Below are 18552 nucleotides of genomic sequence, written 5' to 3'. Positions count from 1 at the left end.
ATAAAGAAGCAGATGCAGAAGAGGAGGAGCGCTCGGATGGAGTGGGAGCTGGCTCTGGAAGCTCCTCCACTAGCTATCGCACCCTGCGGTCATATGCCCCGCAGGCAGTGGTCTTGTACCAAGTCATGGCTTGTAAAAAGAAAAAAACATTTGCAAATATAGTTAGTAATAGGAAATAAAATTGAAACCACACAGATAGAAACATATTTGTCAAGTTAAGATAGACAACTCAGAGTTAAGTACATAAATCTATGCAAGTGATAATGCAGCCAAATATAGACAATGAATGTTCGAATATGTGAAACATGCTAGACATGATAAGTATGGAATGCATCCAATGTGAAAAACACAGGCATTGGGCAATAATATGACAGCATGAACACAAATGAGGGTGCAGGGATTCTATATGCAAAATAGTGAAGTTCGATCGATCATGAAAAAGATGGGATCGATCTAAGTTGAATCGATCATGACATAATTGGGATCGATTATACTCTGATCGATCAGAGCACTAATGTGATCGATCGAACCTGTGGAAAAATGTGAACAGTCACGGATCTGTGACGTGGACAACATGGGGGCATCCGACTATGTTCATGACCTCGTACACACTTCAACAAAGCAAGAATGGTCACTTAAATCGGCACGTGACCCCCGGATCTAAATTCGGAAACTAAAATATATATACAAATATATACATATATATATATATATATATATATATATATATATATATATACATGCTTGGAACTTCAAAAATGGCAACAAATCAAACACGAAAGCTCTAGATCTGAACATGGCAAGGTGGAAAACATTATATTAAGTTCGAAAATTGAAAACAAAATAAAAACTTACCAAAAAGAGAATGAGATAAGTGGACCGAGAGAGATGAAATGAGAGGAGATCGGAAATGGAGTTTTGGAGTTTCTGGGATGTCACTGGAGGTGGGAAAGATGAAGAAAACGTCAAGAGAGAAGAAAGGGGCTTTAGATCAATGTTGAAATCGATCCAAATGACCATTGAGTTTATTTTTTAAAAAATTGTTCCCGACCTGTTCGATCGATCACTTGGGTGATTAGATCGATCAAACACAGATTGATCATGAAGGTGTTCAGATCGATCGAACCTGCAAAACGACAAAGTTTTTGAAATTTTTGAAATTGTTGAATTTTTGAAAATTAAAAATCTTTTTGGATTTTTGAAATATTTGAGAAATTGAAAAATATTTTTGAAATATTTGTGAAATTGAAAAATATTTTTGAATTAAAATTTGAAATTCAAAAAGTCAAAGTCAAATGGAGCATAAAGATCGATCGATCCAACAGGTGAAAACCTACAGACATCTTCGAACGATACACAGAAATGTGATTTTTCAGAGGTTCAAAATTTTTTGTAAGTATAGAATGGAGATCGATCCAAGGGAAAATTGGATCGATCAAGAAATTATTGGATCGATCTGATAGAAGGTTCTCACGATACACAGAGAAGTAAAATATGTAGAGATTTTCGCACGATGGAACAGAAAGGTGGGAATATGCAGGGATGGTGTTCGATGACACTTAATTCGAAAATGGAAGCACATACATTTCCGATCAAAGTCAGCAATGAACGGTAAGACAAAAGAAGAACTCTTAAATTACATTTTTAAATTAATCATTATATTTTTCAAAATTGCAATACCTTCTTACCAAACATATTCTCATTTTTTTACTTTTGAAAATATTACAGCAAATGGACATTACCAAACAGACTTTCGGTTACTATTCAAAATATTTATTTTGTTTTGTGTTAAAACAAAAAATACAAAAAAAAAATGTGTACCAAACATGTTCTTAATTTATACATATAAAGTCAAAGATTAAATTCATATCCAATTTAAATCTCACAACAACATTAATCAGTTGAAATATCCCATACTTTTTCAATCTATCAACTAAGGATGCACTCTCATGGTGAGAGAATTAAGAATAACTTTTTGCTTTTTAGATTTTATCGTCTCATGATAGAAGTCAACGAACTCTCGTGTTGGCTCTTGAATTAAGAGATTTATTAAAAAAAATATTTAACTTTTTTCAATAATCTCAAATTTTGTGTCAATTCAGTAGTATTTCATAAATAAAAAAAATACATATACACACATATATATATATATATATATAACTGTTGTCTATGGTAACTATTTTAGTTCAAGTTATGTTTGGAAGCCATTAAACAGTGATGAGTGAGGGTTCATTTACAAAGGGAACAAAATAGTAATATATAATTTGTCTAGGCGAAAAAATAAAAATAAAAATCGTAATGAATAAATTTTTATCCAAATAAATTTCATGAAAATTGAAATTTACTACTATACATTAAAAAAAATTGGATCCGAAAACAAATGCGAGCATTGAGGCCGTCCAAGTTGTCCAACGAGGCCCCAACAAAAACCGGGACTCAACGCACTTGAGGCGACACCAAACACCGTACTGCTGGCACGTGACACCTTGAAATTTGAATTCGGACCTGAGCGCCTTTTCAATTCAATTCAATTTATTCATCTAGATCTTTGGCTTCTCTCTCCCCATTTCGAAACAAACAGCCTTCTTTCTCTCTCCTCTTCGCCATTCCCGTTCTCACATCCTTGCCGGTAACTCATCTCTCTCTCTCTCACACACACACACACAAAACCTTGTGTTCTAATATTCATTTCAATTTTATAGATTGTTTCAGCTCAAACCTAATCCAAAGTTTCCATTTTTATCTCTTATTTAATCTAGATATATAAACAACACAACACAACACACACACACACACACACATATTGGTGTTAATATTTGTTATGTAAATGTAATTTTGATAATTTTCTTTGTATGCAAAATGTATTGCCTGAAATCTTAATTTGCATATTAGTTTCGAGCCCTATTTATATATATATATATTTACTAAATTTGGTTTTGATCCAATCAAATTAGGGTTTTTATTTTGCGATCTGGTTTGATACAAGATGGAGAATTCTGAAACCAAGGACTTGTCGCAATGCGTTAGGGTTGCGGTTAATGTTAGGCCTCTGGTAACTGCAGAGCTTCTAGTTGGCTGCACAGACTGCGTCACCGTAGCGCCTGGTGAACCACAGGTTTGGTGTTGTATTGTATGTCAATACGTGAAAAATGTATCTTAATTCCTAAATGAGCTGTTAGCAATGTATGTTTCCAATTATAGTTTTTATAAAATTCTTATTTGGAGTCGAGAAAAAGTGGAGTGTAGAACTGTAGATTGATTTTTGTTTTTCTTGTTGAATGTAAAAACAGGTGCAAATTGGATCGCATGCATTCACATTCGATTATGTTTTTGGCAGCACGGGGCACCCAACTTCTCGAATTTTTGATGAGTGTGTTGCTCCACTAGTTGATGCACTTTTGCACGGCTACAATAGTACAGTTCTCGCATATGGCCAGGTTTCTCAAATAAATGTCTCCTTTGTTTTTTTCGCATCATTTTGCTTTAATCACCAGATTTTGCTGTTGCTTAATTTGGTCACTTAAAATCCCCTAATTTCATCACTGTTACAATCTCCTTTAAACCCTAAGCTTGTTAAGTTTTGTGTGCTTTTTTGTTGTTAAAGACGGGGTCAGGAAAAACATACACTATGGGTACGAACTATAATGGAGAAGAACATAATGGCGGGATCATTCCTAAAGTGATGGAAACCATATTCTCAAAAGTGGAGGAGATGAAAGACTCCACTGAGTTTTTAATTAGAGTATCATTTATTGAGGTAAGAGATGCAAACTGTATTCTGGCTGCCCTTATGATTTGTTTTTGGTTTTACATTAATTTATTCATGGTGCTAGCTGTTCATATGGGCGCACACTGAGTTTGTGATCTTGCAGATTTTTAAAGAAGAGGTATTTGATCTGCTGGATTCCAATCCTACAGCTTTCTCTAAAGGTGACAGGGAATCTCTAGCAAAGCCTGTTGGACCAGCCAGAAATCCTATCCAAATAAGAGAAACGGTGACTGGGGGTATCACACTTGCTGGTGTAACTGAGGTGGAGGTTAAGACAAAAGAAGAAATGGCCTCCTATCTGTTGTGTGGCTCATTATCCCGTGCTACAGGAAGCACAAATATGAATAGCCAATCAAGGTGCATTAAATATATATATATATATATATATATATATATATATGTAGACACACACACTAAGTAGTAAAATATGTGTATTATGATGATTTTCTCGCTGTTATGTGCTGTGTTCAGTTTTCTTGTGAATTATGAAATGCAATCCTCTCTATTTCTTTAATCATGGATGAACATGACACAATCTGAACCAGAGAAACTCTATTTTTGATAATCATGGGATAATCTCCTTGCAAAATTGTCCAAAGAATTGCACTATCAATCAGCTTCTTGAGCTTTCTTCCTCAGTTTGTCAAGTCCTTCAATTCTGAAGAAGAAATAATTTTGTTGGTGTTGTTTATTGGTGAAGATCCATTTAGAAATCTTATACTCTTTTGAATTTGTAGAAACCATCCATTCTCTGTAGTTATTGTGTTGTTTATCATGCTTAGTGAAGTTTTCTGTTTGTTACTTCTGAAACTAAATGGTAAAAGCTTGTCTTTATAAAAAGAATGTTATTAGCAATGATAATAACTAGGTAAATATCATGTTCCTTTGAGGATGGTGGGATAATATTAACAAGAGTAACAAACTGTCAGATCTTTTTCTCTAGAAGTAATTGCTCGAGTGTATAATACAAATTTAAGGAATAAAAGTTCTTGTTTTTATCTCTCTTCATAACAATCCTGGAGGGCTTATTTTTTTAAATCATACTTCTTGATGGGGGTAATTAGGGCAGACATACTCTTTATATTTAATTTTAAATAAATCGTACTTATTTGCTTCATTTTTCATTTTTATGCAATTAATTGATTTATTGATAAAAAAGGTTTTTTATTTTTTATTTTATTTTATTTTTAATTTGATATCTTACCATTCTTTGAGATCAAGAAAGCAATCCACCCAATTAAAAAAACTACTAGAGTTGTCCTTTTTATTATTTTAGCACATGCCATATAGTTCGCTTATCCGCCTCTACCCTTTCTTTTTTTTTTGCACACTATTACATGTTACACCATTTTGTGTTTAACCTTTTTCCATTATGTTTCAGTCGTTCACATGCCATTTTTACTATATCAATGGAGCAAAAGAAAACTGGTTCTTGCACAACTGGAACAATACATGATGATGATATTTTGTGTGCAAAACTTCATTTAGTGGACCTTGCTGGTTCTGAACGAGCAAAACGAACAGGAGCAGATGGGATGCGTTTTCGAGAAGGTAATAGTCTTTATGTTTTTTGAAACTGAAACCGGAAAAGAGCATCTTGAATTTGATGGAATAGAATCTAGGAATGGGGCGATGACAAAGTGCCTCTCAATGTTTTAGTCTTAGTTACCTCCTTTTATAAATTTTTGAGGTCCAAAACTATCTACTTCTTTTTTGTTTTTGTTTTTTTCTTTCTAAAAGTATTATTTCTTGGTCTAGGCATTCATATCAACAAGGGACTGCTCGCTCTTGGTAACGTGATATGTGCTTTAGGCGATGAGAAAAAGCGGAAAGAAGGAGGTCATGTTCCATACCGAGATAGCAAATTGACACGCCTTCTACAGGCAAGGGGATAATTATCTTTATATATTAACATTTAGTGAATTATTTCAGAATGTGGGACCAAAAATATTGTGCATATGTTTTAAAATTTTTTTATATTAGTGACAGATTAGCGGTTGAATCTCTAACCAGTCATTTTTTTCTCATTCTTTTTTCTTTTTCCAATTGATAAAATTGTATTGATTGTTATATGCTTGTAAATATTTGGGATGATGTAATATAATCATTCCTCAAAAGGGGGAAGCAGACTAATTTCCTAAGTATTGTTGGCATTGTTTGTAAAGGCATTGCTTAGATGGTTCTGCATTGCATGATTTTCAATGTTTTAGTTGATAATTTATTTGTTAATGTGTCTGACTGCAATGTAATGTTAAAATGTTCAAGTGACACTGTTTTACTTATTCAAGAGAAGAAAATTTTATTGCTAATAACTGTAATGTGATTGTCTAGGATTCTCTTGGAGGAAACAGCAAAACAGTTATGATTGGTATGCTATTCATTTATATTTTAATTATGTTCAGGTAGTGGATAGCTTTTATGAGTTAGGCATCTCATGTTTTGCTTTCTAATAACTTCATTTTCTTATGTGAATATGAATGTAGCTTGTATAAGTCCCGCAGACACAAATGCGGAAGAAACACTGAACACTTTGAAGTATGCAAATCGTGCTCGGAACATTCAAAACAAAGCAGTTGTAAGATTTCTTCTTAAACACAACTAATTTACTTCTGTATTAATTTTTGTTGCATTCATATTTAAAAGCTTCTAAGTTTGATTTTCTACTTGTAGATAAATCGTGACCCAATGGCAGCTCAGATGCAAAGTATGCGTAGCCAAATTGAACAATTGCAGACTGAGCTTCTTTACTTTCGTGGAGATGCCAATGCACCTTTTGAAGAGCTTCAGGTACACTGAATTATCTGCATGAGCCCTTGCCTTATGTTTGTGGATGTTGAACTTATATTATGTTCTCCAGATTCTCAAGCACAAGGTATCTTTGCTTGAAGCAAGTAATCAAGAGTTACAGAGGGAACTTCAAGAACGTAGAATCACTTGTGAGCATTTGACACAACGTGCTATTGATGCTCAGGTTTGTCGCATTGATTATTTGTTAACTTTTTAGTGAGATTCTTACTATGTTTTCATTGTCCTTTAAAAGCAAATATCTTTCATGTATTTAATATTTTAGGTTGAAAAAGATAGGCTGAGTGCAAACATTGAATTGGCTCGAAATGGTAAATCTTGGGATGAAATTGACTCAAACGCAAATCAGGTTTGAGTGAGTTGGTACTTGGAATTTGCTTGTGATTATTTCAACACTCTTGATTGTTGCTAAACTAAGTTTCAAAATTTCTTCTCAGGATTGTGATGTGTTGAAAAAATATGTGTCAAAAGTTCAGGAATTGGAGGTGGAACTGTTACGCTTGCAAAACTTGAATAGTTCAAGGCGTGTTGAACTTGTTAATTGTCTTGATGCGGATGATGTTGGGCTTCCCTCGAAGAATTTATCTTTAACAAATCTTCATGAATTTTCATCAGTCTCTGATGGAAAAGTTGTTGACATAGCCTGTAAGTTACCATTAGCTGTTTTACAGCCTATTGTTTTAACTTTTAAGTATTTCTACAAATTCATGTCTTTATATGGAAGGTTGTATTTTGCAGTCAGGGTAGGAACTAACATTTCCTATTTTGGTGCATGGCATTGCATTAAGGCTTTCTAATCTATGTTGGTTGCATTTATAGTTACAGAATTTATACTTGCATTAGATTTTCTTTTTCAGGCAATATTCTAATATTACTGATCATCTCTATTTTTTTTTCTTGTTCTTATTTTGCCCTAAGCTACATAAGAAATGGAAATTACAATGTTTTAATCACACAGGTGAGACTGAAGAGGAGGAGCTAGAGCATTCTTCTCTTCAAGAGAAATTGGACAATGAGCTGAAAGAGTTGGATAAAAGACTTGAACAGAAGGAGGTAGACATTTGCTTATACTAATCGTGTCTATCATATACCTTAGTTCTTGCATTTATCTCAGTTGTTTCAGATCATGAAATTCAATCACTTTGATTTTTGTTTTTTTGATAGTGATCTTAGCCACTTGTCGCTATTTTTGTGTTTGCTGAGACAATATATTTGTAATTAAGGGATTTGACTTGCATTGATATAGAAAGATGACAAAGGTCAACAATACTGGGAGAGACAGAAAGGTTTCATTTTCAGTAACCAGGCTGCCAAGCTTGGACATAGGTGGTGTTCGTTAAAACTGAAAATAAGTGCTGAAAATTTTAAGAGCTGACTTTAATTCTTGAATCTGCACATTTTGATTTCTTTTGGATGATAATTTAATCAAGTTCAATAATAACTTTAAGTTGATTCTCACAGAGCGTATTCAGTGATAAGTGAAGTCCCCTTCAATTAAAATTTTGACTCTTTCTATGTGGGCATCGTTTTAAGTGACATTCAAATTGTGTGATCACACACAAAATTGCAAAATCCCTGAACTTGTTCAGTTTTGTTTGATGAATTAAATTATCAGACCCTTGATGAAGAGCATTCTTACAATTAAGTCTGATTCATTCATTTGTGGGTTTCTTCATTTATCTTTTAGTTCTATGGTTTAGTTGATTTTCTTAAAATTCATATTTGGTATAATAAAACACATTCCTCCAGTATTTTAGCATGTTAGATCTGGTGTGAAATTCAAGATGAGTAAGATTTGGTTAGAAAAATGAAGCATGAGAATTTTAGAGTAGATATTACATTTGTTTTATTGTCAATTTGGTTTATTTGGGATGTTAAATAGCTTTCCTCTAGAATGGTTCAATTTGCACTTAATTTTTAGTGATATTTACATTTCTATCTTCTGGATAGAGATTGTGAATGAAGTTACAATAATATGTTGTAAAAAGGTTCTTTAATTATTTGATAAACTGATAATACTACTTATAAAAAAAAAAATTGATATTACTGTCTAGAATTCTGTCATAACTATGGAAATTAAGTTAGAAGGTGGCAAGTGTTTTATTTAATCCACTAGGGTTGGAGTTGGAACCAGTATTTGTTCTTCTATCTACCCATAATTTGTTCATTTGTTTCTGCATTGCTGTGGCCTTGTATATTTACTCCATAATGTTTATTATTTGCTAAAGGCTGAAATGAAGCGGTTTACAAGTGGTGATACCTCAGTCCTTAAACAACATTATGAGAAGAAAGTTCAAGAACTGGAACATCAAAAGAGGGCTTTGCAGGTTAGTTGTCTACTTGTAATACTTATGCTTTCATATTTAGGTTTTTATGGATATATTGTTCAGTTATTTCTCCTGTCAACTGGCAGAAAGAGATAGAGGAATTGAGGTATAATCTTGCAAATATTTCATCCACTTCCGATGACAGTGCTCAAAAACTGAAGGCAGATTATCTTCAAAAGTTGAATTTTCTTGAAGGACAGGTGAATCTAATTTTGTTTTTTTTTTGCGCATCCAAGTATCATTATAGAGAATAACCATATCTTCTTTTCAGGTCGCTGAGTTGAAGAAGAAACAAGATGCTCAAGCTCAACTCCTTAGACAAAAACAAAGGAGTGATGAGGCAGCAAAACGACTACAGGAAGAAATTCAGAGAATAAAGACTCAGAAGGTGCCATTTTACAGAATATTAGACCTATGTACACGAAACAGTCTTTTGTACTCTCAGTGTTGATGCAAGTGTGCACTATGTAGGTTCAACTGCAACAAAAAATCAAACAGGAGTCTGAGCAGTTCAGGTTATGGAAGGCATCAAGGGAAAAAGAAGTTCTTCAGGTATATAATATTGTAGATCTGATCTGGCCTAAACTATTGATCTTTTACAATTGTATAATATTTCAAAAGCACAGTTAAATTAGAACCTTTGTCCAGTGGAAGATTCGGTTTGTCCTCCACCGTGTTGCCTACTTTATTCTAGAATATTCTTGTTACCTAATTTATATCAAATATTTTTAATGATTTGGGAAGTGTTTTATCCTTTGTTTTAGATGATTTTGAATCATGTTTTCTATTTAATGGCATCTAGAAATTAAATATATGTGAACGGACCAATAAGGTCCCAATATTGTTTCTTATCTTGAATTAACTTGTACCAATTCAGTGGGTACCAAACTGGATTTCTTTGTACCTTGTTTTTTATGTACTACATACAATTGCCATGCAACTTTCTTCATTTAAATTTTTTTTTTTTCAAGGGAAAAGTATACTAATATATGCAAGAAAAAAAACTGAACATGCCAACATGGTAATGTGTCACTGGAATGGCAGGTCTCATGAAAAGATAGATTTAAATTATTATTTAGCATAGTTAAACGATGAGAATCTTTACCTTCACTTGTATGTAATTGCATTTAATCTGTTCTATGGTTAGTTTTAAACTTGGTCCTATATTCAGTATTGGTGGCAACTAATACAACTTATGTTGGGGAAAATGTATTCTTTACCAAAGATTATATGGTAAAATGTTTGGTGAATGCGCTATTTTGCTGGTTATTTACAGTACAAGACGCAACAATAAATCTTTGATACTATAAATAGTTTGTTGTTTGAGGCTTCTTTTATAAGTGAATTCATTTCAAGATAGGAGAGAGTTATTCTGATGTAGGTGTTTCTAGTCTATTAATTGTTTTGATCAACTTTTATCTTTTTCCATTTAGTATTTCAAAGTAGTTGAATTTAGCTAATCTTGGATACACAATTCTTTTTTAGTATAGTTGCATTGTGTAAAGCATATTTGTTAGACGCTTGATTTGCAAGTCCTGGCCAACCATTTTTCATCCCTCCAAAATTGGACGGAAGAGAGGAATAAGTATTGTATATTATGTAAATTGACATTATTACCCTTCATATTTTTCAATATTATATGATGAGGGTATAGTGGCAAAAGAAATATAAAACCCCTTTCCCTTCTCTTTGACCAAAAAATGGAAGCAATTAACACACAAAAATGGGGAAGGCATCTTCCATTTCCTAGGGACGTCTCTTCTATTCTCACTACCTCGCTTCCACCCACTTTCCATCCTTTGCACTAAACGAAACATGATGAAATAAAAACATGTTGACTAAAACGATAAGCCTCATAAATTAAGGTGAGCTGAGTTGCATAGATTCAATTGGGATTGCCGATTGGCCCAAAATGCATGTTTAGGTTGATTTGATCAACTAAATGGACCTGCGTCACATTCTGCATGCCGTCATAAGAACCAGATTTTTATTGTTTTATTATTATTATTATAATTTTGTTTTAAGAATAAGACTCCGAAGGTCTCCTAGGGTTGGTAGACAAACAATCCCATCTTTCTCCCTCTAGCAAATTCTATTCAACCTTTTTTTTATTTTATTTTTTAATCCTAATAAAAAGGGATTATGTTGCGGCCAACTATTGAAGATTTTATAGAAGTTTATCAAATTAACAATTAGGCCTTAGTTTTGAGTATTTAACTATGTTCACTTGTTGAGTTATATTTTGACTGTTTGGAGTATGGGTTTTTGTGGTATCTTTTGTTGAAAAATGGTCATTAAGAGGAAAAGGGAAGAAAATTATTTTACCCCAATTATTTTTTTATTGTGATTTTGGTTTATGCACAGCTTGTTTGATCTTAATTTTTAACTATGGTATTATTAAAGCTGGAGTGCATTTGTTTTATTTTATTTTATTCATCAACAGCTCAAGAAAGAGGGAAGAAGGAACGAGTATGAGATGCACAAGCTTTTAGCTTTAAATCAAAGGCAAAAGATGGTATATACTGTTCAGTTAGGATCCTAAATTCTTCTTAGTTCTATAGATTTATTCTTTTCACTTTCTATCTTTTCTGTGTCAGGTTTTGCAACGAAAGACAGAAGAAGCTTCTATGGCTACAAAACGTCTAAAAGAGTTATTAGAATCTCGAAAGGCTTCATCTCGTGAAACATTTGGTTAGGATATCAACTGCCCCTGTAGTCAATGTTTATTTTATATATTTATAGTTAATTGACATCTTCCACTCATGCAGGGGCTGGAAATAGCAGTGGTCCTGGAATTCAGGTATCCTTAAATTAATGGAAGGATTTAATTGTTCTTGTTCATGTGTTTAAGTTAATGAGTAACTGACTTCTGTCATATAAGGTTATATGTGTTTTTGATATGCCTTTAGTGAGTATTGGGCTATCAGTATGGCTAGGTTGTTTTGGTGAATGAATCCTTGCAAGTGATTTGTTCATTTAGTGTTTATTAAGTTCTAATCCATTAGTTCCTCCTGTTGAGTAGGCACTGATGCAGTCAATTGAGCATGAACTTGAAGTCACAGTACGGGTACACGAAGTACGTTCGCAATATGAGCGCCAAATGGAAGAGTGAGTATCATTGTTTATTCTTTTAATAAGGAAGTGCTTAGATATCTCTTAGGCGCCAAGCGTTTATAATCCATTGAAGGTTAGGTATTTCCCTCAATACATCTTATATATATATATATATATTTTGATAAGTCCCTCAATACATCTTATAGTAGCCAGTAGAGTGTTATTTAGTTACATTTTCTTTTAGATTATTTCAATTGATTCAGTTTTAATATATGTTATGAAATTTTCCCAGCATACTATGAGAATTGGACAAATTTAGTCTTTTTTTTTCCCCGAGAAATATGGACAATTCTATATTATCACTTTACCATGTGTTGGTTAGAGCAGGATTAACTACTAGACTGTATTTTTCAGATTTAAACTTACTTTTATTTTTTCTTCTTTGGATACGACTAGATGGGATAAATATGTTGTAACTTTTTCTTTATTTTTATATTTTTTTATTCTTGGGGTTAGTAGCTATATGCTTTTATTTTGTAAGTTTCATATGTGTAGTTTCACACGTCTCTTCTTTGTTAAAATAATAAGAATTTTGAGCAACCTATATTAGAGAAATGTAATTTGTTGTGCTGTTAGAAGAGTTTCTTTTTTATGTTCTGCACCAGGAACAAGTAATATTCATTGTTTTTATGGTGATCAGATGCAGGATTATTATGGAAATTTTATAGCAAAAAACAAACTTTGTTTTTGCATGACAGATTGGTGTGAGTGGGTGCATGTGTTTGTGTGTGTAGAGAAAATAAGCCTTTACTTGGTGCTTGGTCCTGCCAATCTAGGACACTGGGGGGAGAGCAAACCTCAATTCCGGTTTGCATGAAGTGCGTACCCTCAATCTCATGCTTAACATCCTCAACCTCTACTATTTCACCCAGTATTGGCCCTTTGAGAGAGAAATAAAATGCTACTTGAAGACTTGAACAGATAAAGGAGAGAAAAATTCTAAAACAGGGACAAACAAGATATCAGGATAATAGACTAGAAAATTTTGTAGATATTCTGATGCGGATCACAAAGGTTCTGTAAGGCATATAGGCAAAGCCCACTTGATCCAAAGCTATTTATAATTTTAAGAGAAGAAAAATGATCCAGTCGAAAGGTATTCGTATTATTACTTGAGAACCAACTAATCTTGTCTGTTCAAAGGTTGAGAGAGAGAAGAAAAGAATAGAAATCCAGTTTACCCAAATCCAATTGTTATGGGAGTCATGCATGTCATTTAAGCTAAGCTGAAGTAGTGGATTTCATTTATATATATTATATACTGCCATAATGGTATTTGTATTCGTTAGTAGACTACCTATTTCAATTAGTCCCTTGGTTACTTTTTATGGTTTAGTAAGCACAAAATTTTACTTAAACCTTAAAGCTGCTTTGTATATATGTATTTATTACTTGAAAGGTATTCGTATTTATTACTTGAGAACCAACTAGTCCTGCCTGTTCAAAGGTTGAGAGAGAGAGAGAGAGAGAGAGAGAGAGAAGAAAAGAATAGAAATCCAGTTTGTCCAAATCCAATTGTTATGGAGTAGTGGATTTCATTTATATAAATTATATACTGCCATAATGGTATTTGTATTCATTATTAGTAGATTAAGTAATTCAATCAGTCCCTTGGTTACTTTTTATGGTTTAGTAAGCACAAAATTTAACTTAAACCTTAAAGCTGCTATGTATATACTGTAGTTTATCTCATGTTTCATGCTTGTGCCAGTAGAATTATGAAAATGTTCATCAGACATTCTATTTAGTATATCTATGGCTCAAATAATGGGATTAATTTGTTTTGGAATTCTAGGAGGGCAAAAATGGCAAAGGAGGTTGCGGAACTGAAGGAAGAACAAATTCTGAAGCAAAGTAATTTAAGGTCAGCAGCGTTCTTATTGATTTCACTTTATGCGGGTTCTTTTCCTCTTTTTTTTTTTTTTTTTTTTCTTCTTTATAACATTAGGTGTTGCTGCTAGTGCTTTAACAATTTCCTCTCAATGTGTCCATCACAGCAATTGCCTCCCGACAATGTCCCCTGGCGCAAGAAATTCAAGGATTTTTGCACTAGAAAACATGCTTGCTACTTCATCCAGCACCCTTGTTTCTATGGCATCACATTTGTCAGAGGCAGAAGAACGTGGACGTGCTTTTAGTGGCAAGGGACGTTGGAACCAAGTTCGGTCTCTTGCTGAAGCAAAAAATATTATGAATTATCTATTTAACTTGGCATCGTCTTCAAGGTAATTATTGCTTGAATTCCCACACATCCTTATGAAAGCAAGATCCCTCTTTAACTTCTTGTAATTGATTTTATTTCTGTTTAAAGGTGCTCGTTACGGGATAAAGAATTTGACGGTAGAGAGAAAGATTCAGAAATTAGAGACCTGAAGGAAAAGGTAGTGAATTTGGTGAGAGAGCTGGAAATGCAAAAGACCGAGCTTATTCGTTTGGAGAAGTTGCAGGTTAGCTCATTCACTGTGAGCAAAGCATCAATAAATAAACATAAAATATGTTTCTGTTTGATTAAAACCAGTATTTTATTTCGATAAATTTACTGATAAGTAGCTCTAAGTCTGTTCTCTATTTTGTTCCAAATATAGCCCATGTTTGGTCAATATGACTTAGATTGGTATATTTCGTGAATCAAACCTAGAATCTGTAATTTTGTCTGTTTAATTACTTTTGCTAGAATTTTAAAAGTTGATGTAAAGTTAGTTACCTCTTGGTCATGGTCAAAGGTGTAACCCAAGCTTCAACCAAAGCGTAATCTTCGACACCAGGGTTACAAAGTAAATTGACATTACTACATGCATTCACAAAATTAGGATTCATGCATTAGAGTTTTGGGAATTAATTATTAGATTGAGAAAATCCTAATTGACATGCATCAAAAATCTTTTTAGAAACCTTGTTTAAAATTTTCTAGGTTTTGGATTCCTGAGCACTTCGATTGTTCTAAATATCAATCGAAAGCTAATGGAGTTATGTCGATTGACTGGCATATTTCTCTATCATTGAGTCACTCGGGAAATTAATTTTTTTTTCTGGATTAAATCATAGAACGTTATTCTCAGTACAACTCTGATTTGTCTATTAATACTCTATTCTAGTACAAACCCTAAGAGACAGAATATAAAGAAAATCACATTAGCTTGAGGATTTTAAGCAAAATTTGCATTCATATATTTTAGCATCCATGAATTGCATTAGACCGGGAGTGTTATATAATGTATTGAGATTATAACGGTAGTTGATCTAATTTGACGAGTTCAACATCAACAATCAATCAATCGAGATTGGAGTGGATGATTAGTATAGAATCAGAATTTCTATTGAAGAAATAGATCTGTGAGAAGACGGAGATAGAATCTACCGAGATTGGGAGCGTGCCTGAATACTCGAGTGGAGTGTTTGGTGGATCAGTAATGTAGTAAGGTTTTGAAAGAGGACATAGAATCTATAAGGAACAGAAACAGAGAGCTAGATTAAGCTAAAAATAACTAAAACACCCATAACTTAGTCCAAAAAGGAAGGGAGAGGTTAAAGCATGATTGAACAAGGACATTTTGCTCTATCTGCCAGTTTTCAAGGATCTGTCTTTAAGACGAGTTTAAGAACTGACTCAAACATCAACTTCACCTCTTATCAATCTCCCTTTTCATTTTATTTTTTTATCACATCATTGTAATTTAGGGGGCTGCCTTTTCAACTACAATTGAAGGGTTGGTAACACAACCTATTAACACTGCCAATTGAGAAAGGACAATGTTGAGTTTTAAAACTGGAGAGAGAAGGGACTAATAAAAAATAAAAAAAAACTGGAGAGAGAAGGGGCAGTTTCTGGCAGACCAAACTAGAGATACAAGAAAAAAGCAAGCTAGAGGCAGCCGGGTAAGAGAGAGCTTGTCTTTTAGGACATTTTGCCAATTTAAATTTGAACTGTTGAAAGGGCATCAGAAACGGTCTTTTGTTGTTTGCATGGTGCAACCCTTTAGTTCCTTTTCACATTCTTTTTGTCAGACAAATGTACACTGCTGAGTTACTGACTACTTTCTTGCCTACATATTAATGGAGATAATTAAGAATAAAAGTAATGGATACTTCCATATGATACCTCTTTCGCATGAATGTTATACTCACTTAATGACCTTTTTTATTTTGTGTTGGGGGACGAGGTGGCATTTTGTTATTGGAAGGGGAGGGCTGCCTTAAATATGCGTCTTTTTAATTTTAATTAATGTCGGTTCAGTTGAGCTAGGGTTTTATTTTTTGTTATATAATATTTACATGGTTACTATTACTTAAACTTTGTTACAGAAGAATCTCTCCGCTGGAGAAGGGCATGCATATGACCTGCGTGACAAGGTATTGTATTCACCTCCAACCTTATATTCATACATACAACTATACTTCAGAATAGTATTTCAAGTACTTTTGGATAAAAAAGGATCCTTAGCTGATAAATGAATGGTTTCCATTTGCCCATAGGGATCCCGGAGCTCCGTAGTTTATAACAATGGCGGAAAAAATATAGAGTTACTGGACATGGATACATCTGAATCAGAACATTCAGATGATGGTGGTGAGTCAGACCCTGAGTTTGTAATCTTTAACAGGCAGCAACATAGGAAAAGGGATTCTAGAATTGAAGTCTGCTGCTCGTGTAGTACGAGTTCTTCATGCAAAACGATGAGATGTGAATGTCGAGCTATTGGGGGCCATTGTGGTGCGTCATGTGGTTGTAAAGCCACAAAGTGCAGCAATAGAGATACAGCTTCGGTAAAGGAGTTGGATCACTTGCCAAGATTGCAACTGGCTGAAGGCACTAATGAAACAGAATCGAACCGTGTACTTGCTTCTCATGGTGCAATGCTACTTCAGAGTGCACTAGCAGAGAATCCTGTTGAGGCAAATGATGATGGTGGGCCAAGAAGGAAGGCTTTATCTGACATTGGGAATACTCTGGTATTTTTTCTAATTCCTAGTAGCTTTTTCTTGGTAAAATGGGGTCGTGTAATTATGTAAATAGCTTCTTCACCCCCCACACACCTAAATGGTTTCCCCCTTACATGATCACTGAATAGTATGTTCTTTTAAATGTGTTACCCCCTTAAGTTATCAATATTTGAGTTCATATTTCTGGAACTCTCAAACTGAGTCTTTGTTGTGCCACAATGTTTACAGGCCAAATCAAATGCCCCAAAGCCTCCTATTCAGAGAAAGAAATGGCGAAAATCAGTAATTCAGCTTGTTCCTGTAGCCCCACCTTCCTCTCAGCCAGAAGACAACAATGAAACAGGAAAGAAACCCGAGAACAGCAAAGTTGAGGCTGAGATCCCATTGAAATTGCCTAGGGCTATGCGATCTGCAGCCACAAATAATAATCCCTTGAGAGAGCGGAATTCTGATCAGCCAGATGCTCCTGTTGTTAGTAAAGGAGCTGGTGCTCCAGCTCCTCCAAGAAGTCCACACCGGCAAGGACGAGCATCAGATGAGGAGAACCGCGGTTCTTAATCTGCATTGTCAAGAAGCTGTTAGATTGTTGATATATGTATGCCCTCACTCTGAAATGATTTTTTATGGGAAGCTATTTTGGCTGCTGACAATGGATCAATCAGCCACTGATCCGGTTTCTCTGGTTGCCATAGTGGAAGAGTTGTAGCTGTAAGCTCTGCATCCTGCACTTGAAAGAAGTAGAACAAAAGGTAACACATAGTGAGAATTTTATTCTTCTGTCATCGTAGAAAATAGTTTTGATCGAGTCGAACAGCAGTTTCTTCAACTGCTGTTCCCTGTTTAGGTATTGCTGTTTTATATGCAGTAGTTCCTCTTCATGTATGAGTTCTCGGTATGTGCTTCACAATGACAATGTACCATTTGCTGCATAAAGAGAAGTTGTTTTAGTGCTGTTGTTTCAATGCAAGTCAAGGTGAAATTATCACTCTGAGAAACTAAAGCATTGAAAAGTTAATAATGTGAGAACAATCAATTAATCACCAAATTATTTACTCCCTCTGTCCCATTATAGATGTTCATATCTAAACTTCACACATTTTAAGATACTAGCTTTTATTATATTGGTTTTCAAATTTATCCCTTTTAAATGTTATTCCACCACTTGGACACTTTGATGTGTTTTGTCTTGTAGGGGTAAATTGGAAATGTTAATAACAATAGTGCATTAATTTTTGAAATGAGACAATTATTTTAGGACAACTAAAAATAAAAAAATGGACTATTAATATGGAAAGGAGGGAGTATTTATTTATTTATTTTTAGGAATAATCACCAAAAAGTTTAGTTAGTTAGCTTCCACAATGTTTTTTCATTTTCTTTTTCCTGGTAAACGTTCAACAATGTTTATTGGTGGCGGTTTCATGCTTTAAATGAATATTTTGAGATTGATTTTGTTGAAAAATAATTGTAAATAGTGGAATAATTCTAATGTAAATCTAAATTCATCTTACATTTAAGCTATATTTTAGGCTCATTTTGTTTCCACATAAATATATATTTTTTCTTTTTTTAGGTAAAATATATTTTTTTATTTTT

The 18552-nt window shown here is 33.8% G+C and overlaps 1 protein-coding gene across 1 annotated transcript; it reads left to right on the top strand.

Annotated features, from left to right (window-relative positions):
* The first annotated feature begins 2566 nt into the window (after positions 1-2566).
* On the top strand, positions 2567-17918 carry LOC132274102 (kinesin-like protein KIN-4C). The gene is made up of 28 exons (XM_059775269.1): positions 2567-2629; positions 2955-3115; positions 3291-3437; positions 3605-3757; positions 3873-4126; positions 5151-5320; positions 5528-5652; positions 6101-6137; positions 6253-6344; positions 6440-6556; positions 6627-6740; positions 6840-6923; positions 7012-7219; positions 7533-7627; positions 8803-8901; positions 8988-9101; positions 9173-9289; positions 9373-9453; positions 11345-11416; positions 11499-11592; positions 11670-11701; positions 11924-12009; positions 13811-13879; positions 14013-14240; positions 14327-14462; positions 16318-16365; positions 16489-16965; positions 17185-17918. The coding sequence occupies exons 2-28, from the start codon at positions 2987-2989 to the stop codon at positions 17512-17514; spliced, it is 3708 nt and encodes a 1235-aa protein (XP_059631252.1). The 5' UTR covers positions 2567-2629; positions 2955-2986; the 3' UTR covers positions 17515-17918.
* Positions 17919-18552: the final 634 nt, after the last annotated feature.

The sequence above is a fragment of the Cornus florida genome, unplaced genomic scaffold (genome assembly GCF_030987335.1).
Source record: "Cornus florida cultivar Cherokee Brave unplaced genomic scaffold, ASM3098733v1 CherokeeBrave_3.0.0_Hap2_Chr09, whole genome shotgun sequence".
Classification (NCBI taxonomy): Eukaryota; Viridiplantae; Streptophyta; class Magnoliopsida; order Cornales; family Cornaceae; genus Cornus; species Cornus florida.
This window is presented reverse-complemented; position numbering and strand designations above follow the sequence as displayed.

Excerpts from the sequence above, each read along its gene's own strand:
- LOC132274102 (XM_059775269.1), top strand. The coding sequence starts at position 2,987 with ATGGAGAATTCTGAAACCAAGGACTTGTCGCAATGCGTTAGGGTTGCG. Across the intron at positions 3,116-3,290 it reads TAGCGCCTGGTGAACCACAG|GTGCAAATTGGATCGCATGC; the intron begins GTTTGGTGTTGT and ends ATGTAAAAACAG. Across the intron at positions 13,880-14,012 it reads CTGAAGCAAAGTAATTTAAG|CAATTGCCTCCCGACAATGT; the intron begins GTCAGCAGCGTT and ends TGTCCATCACAG.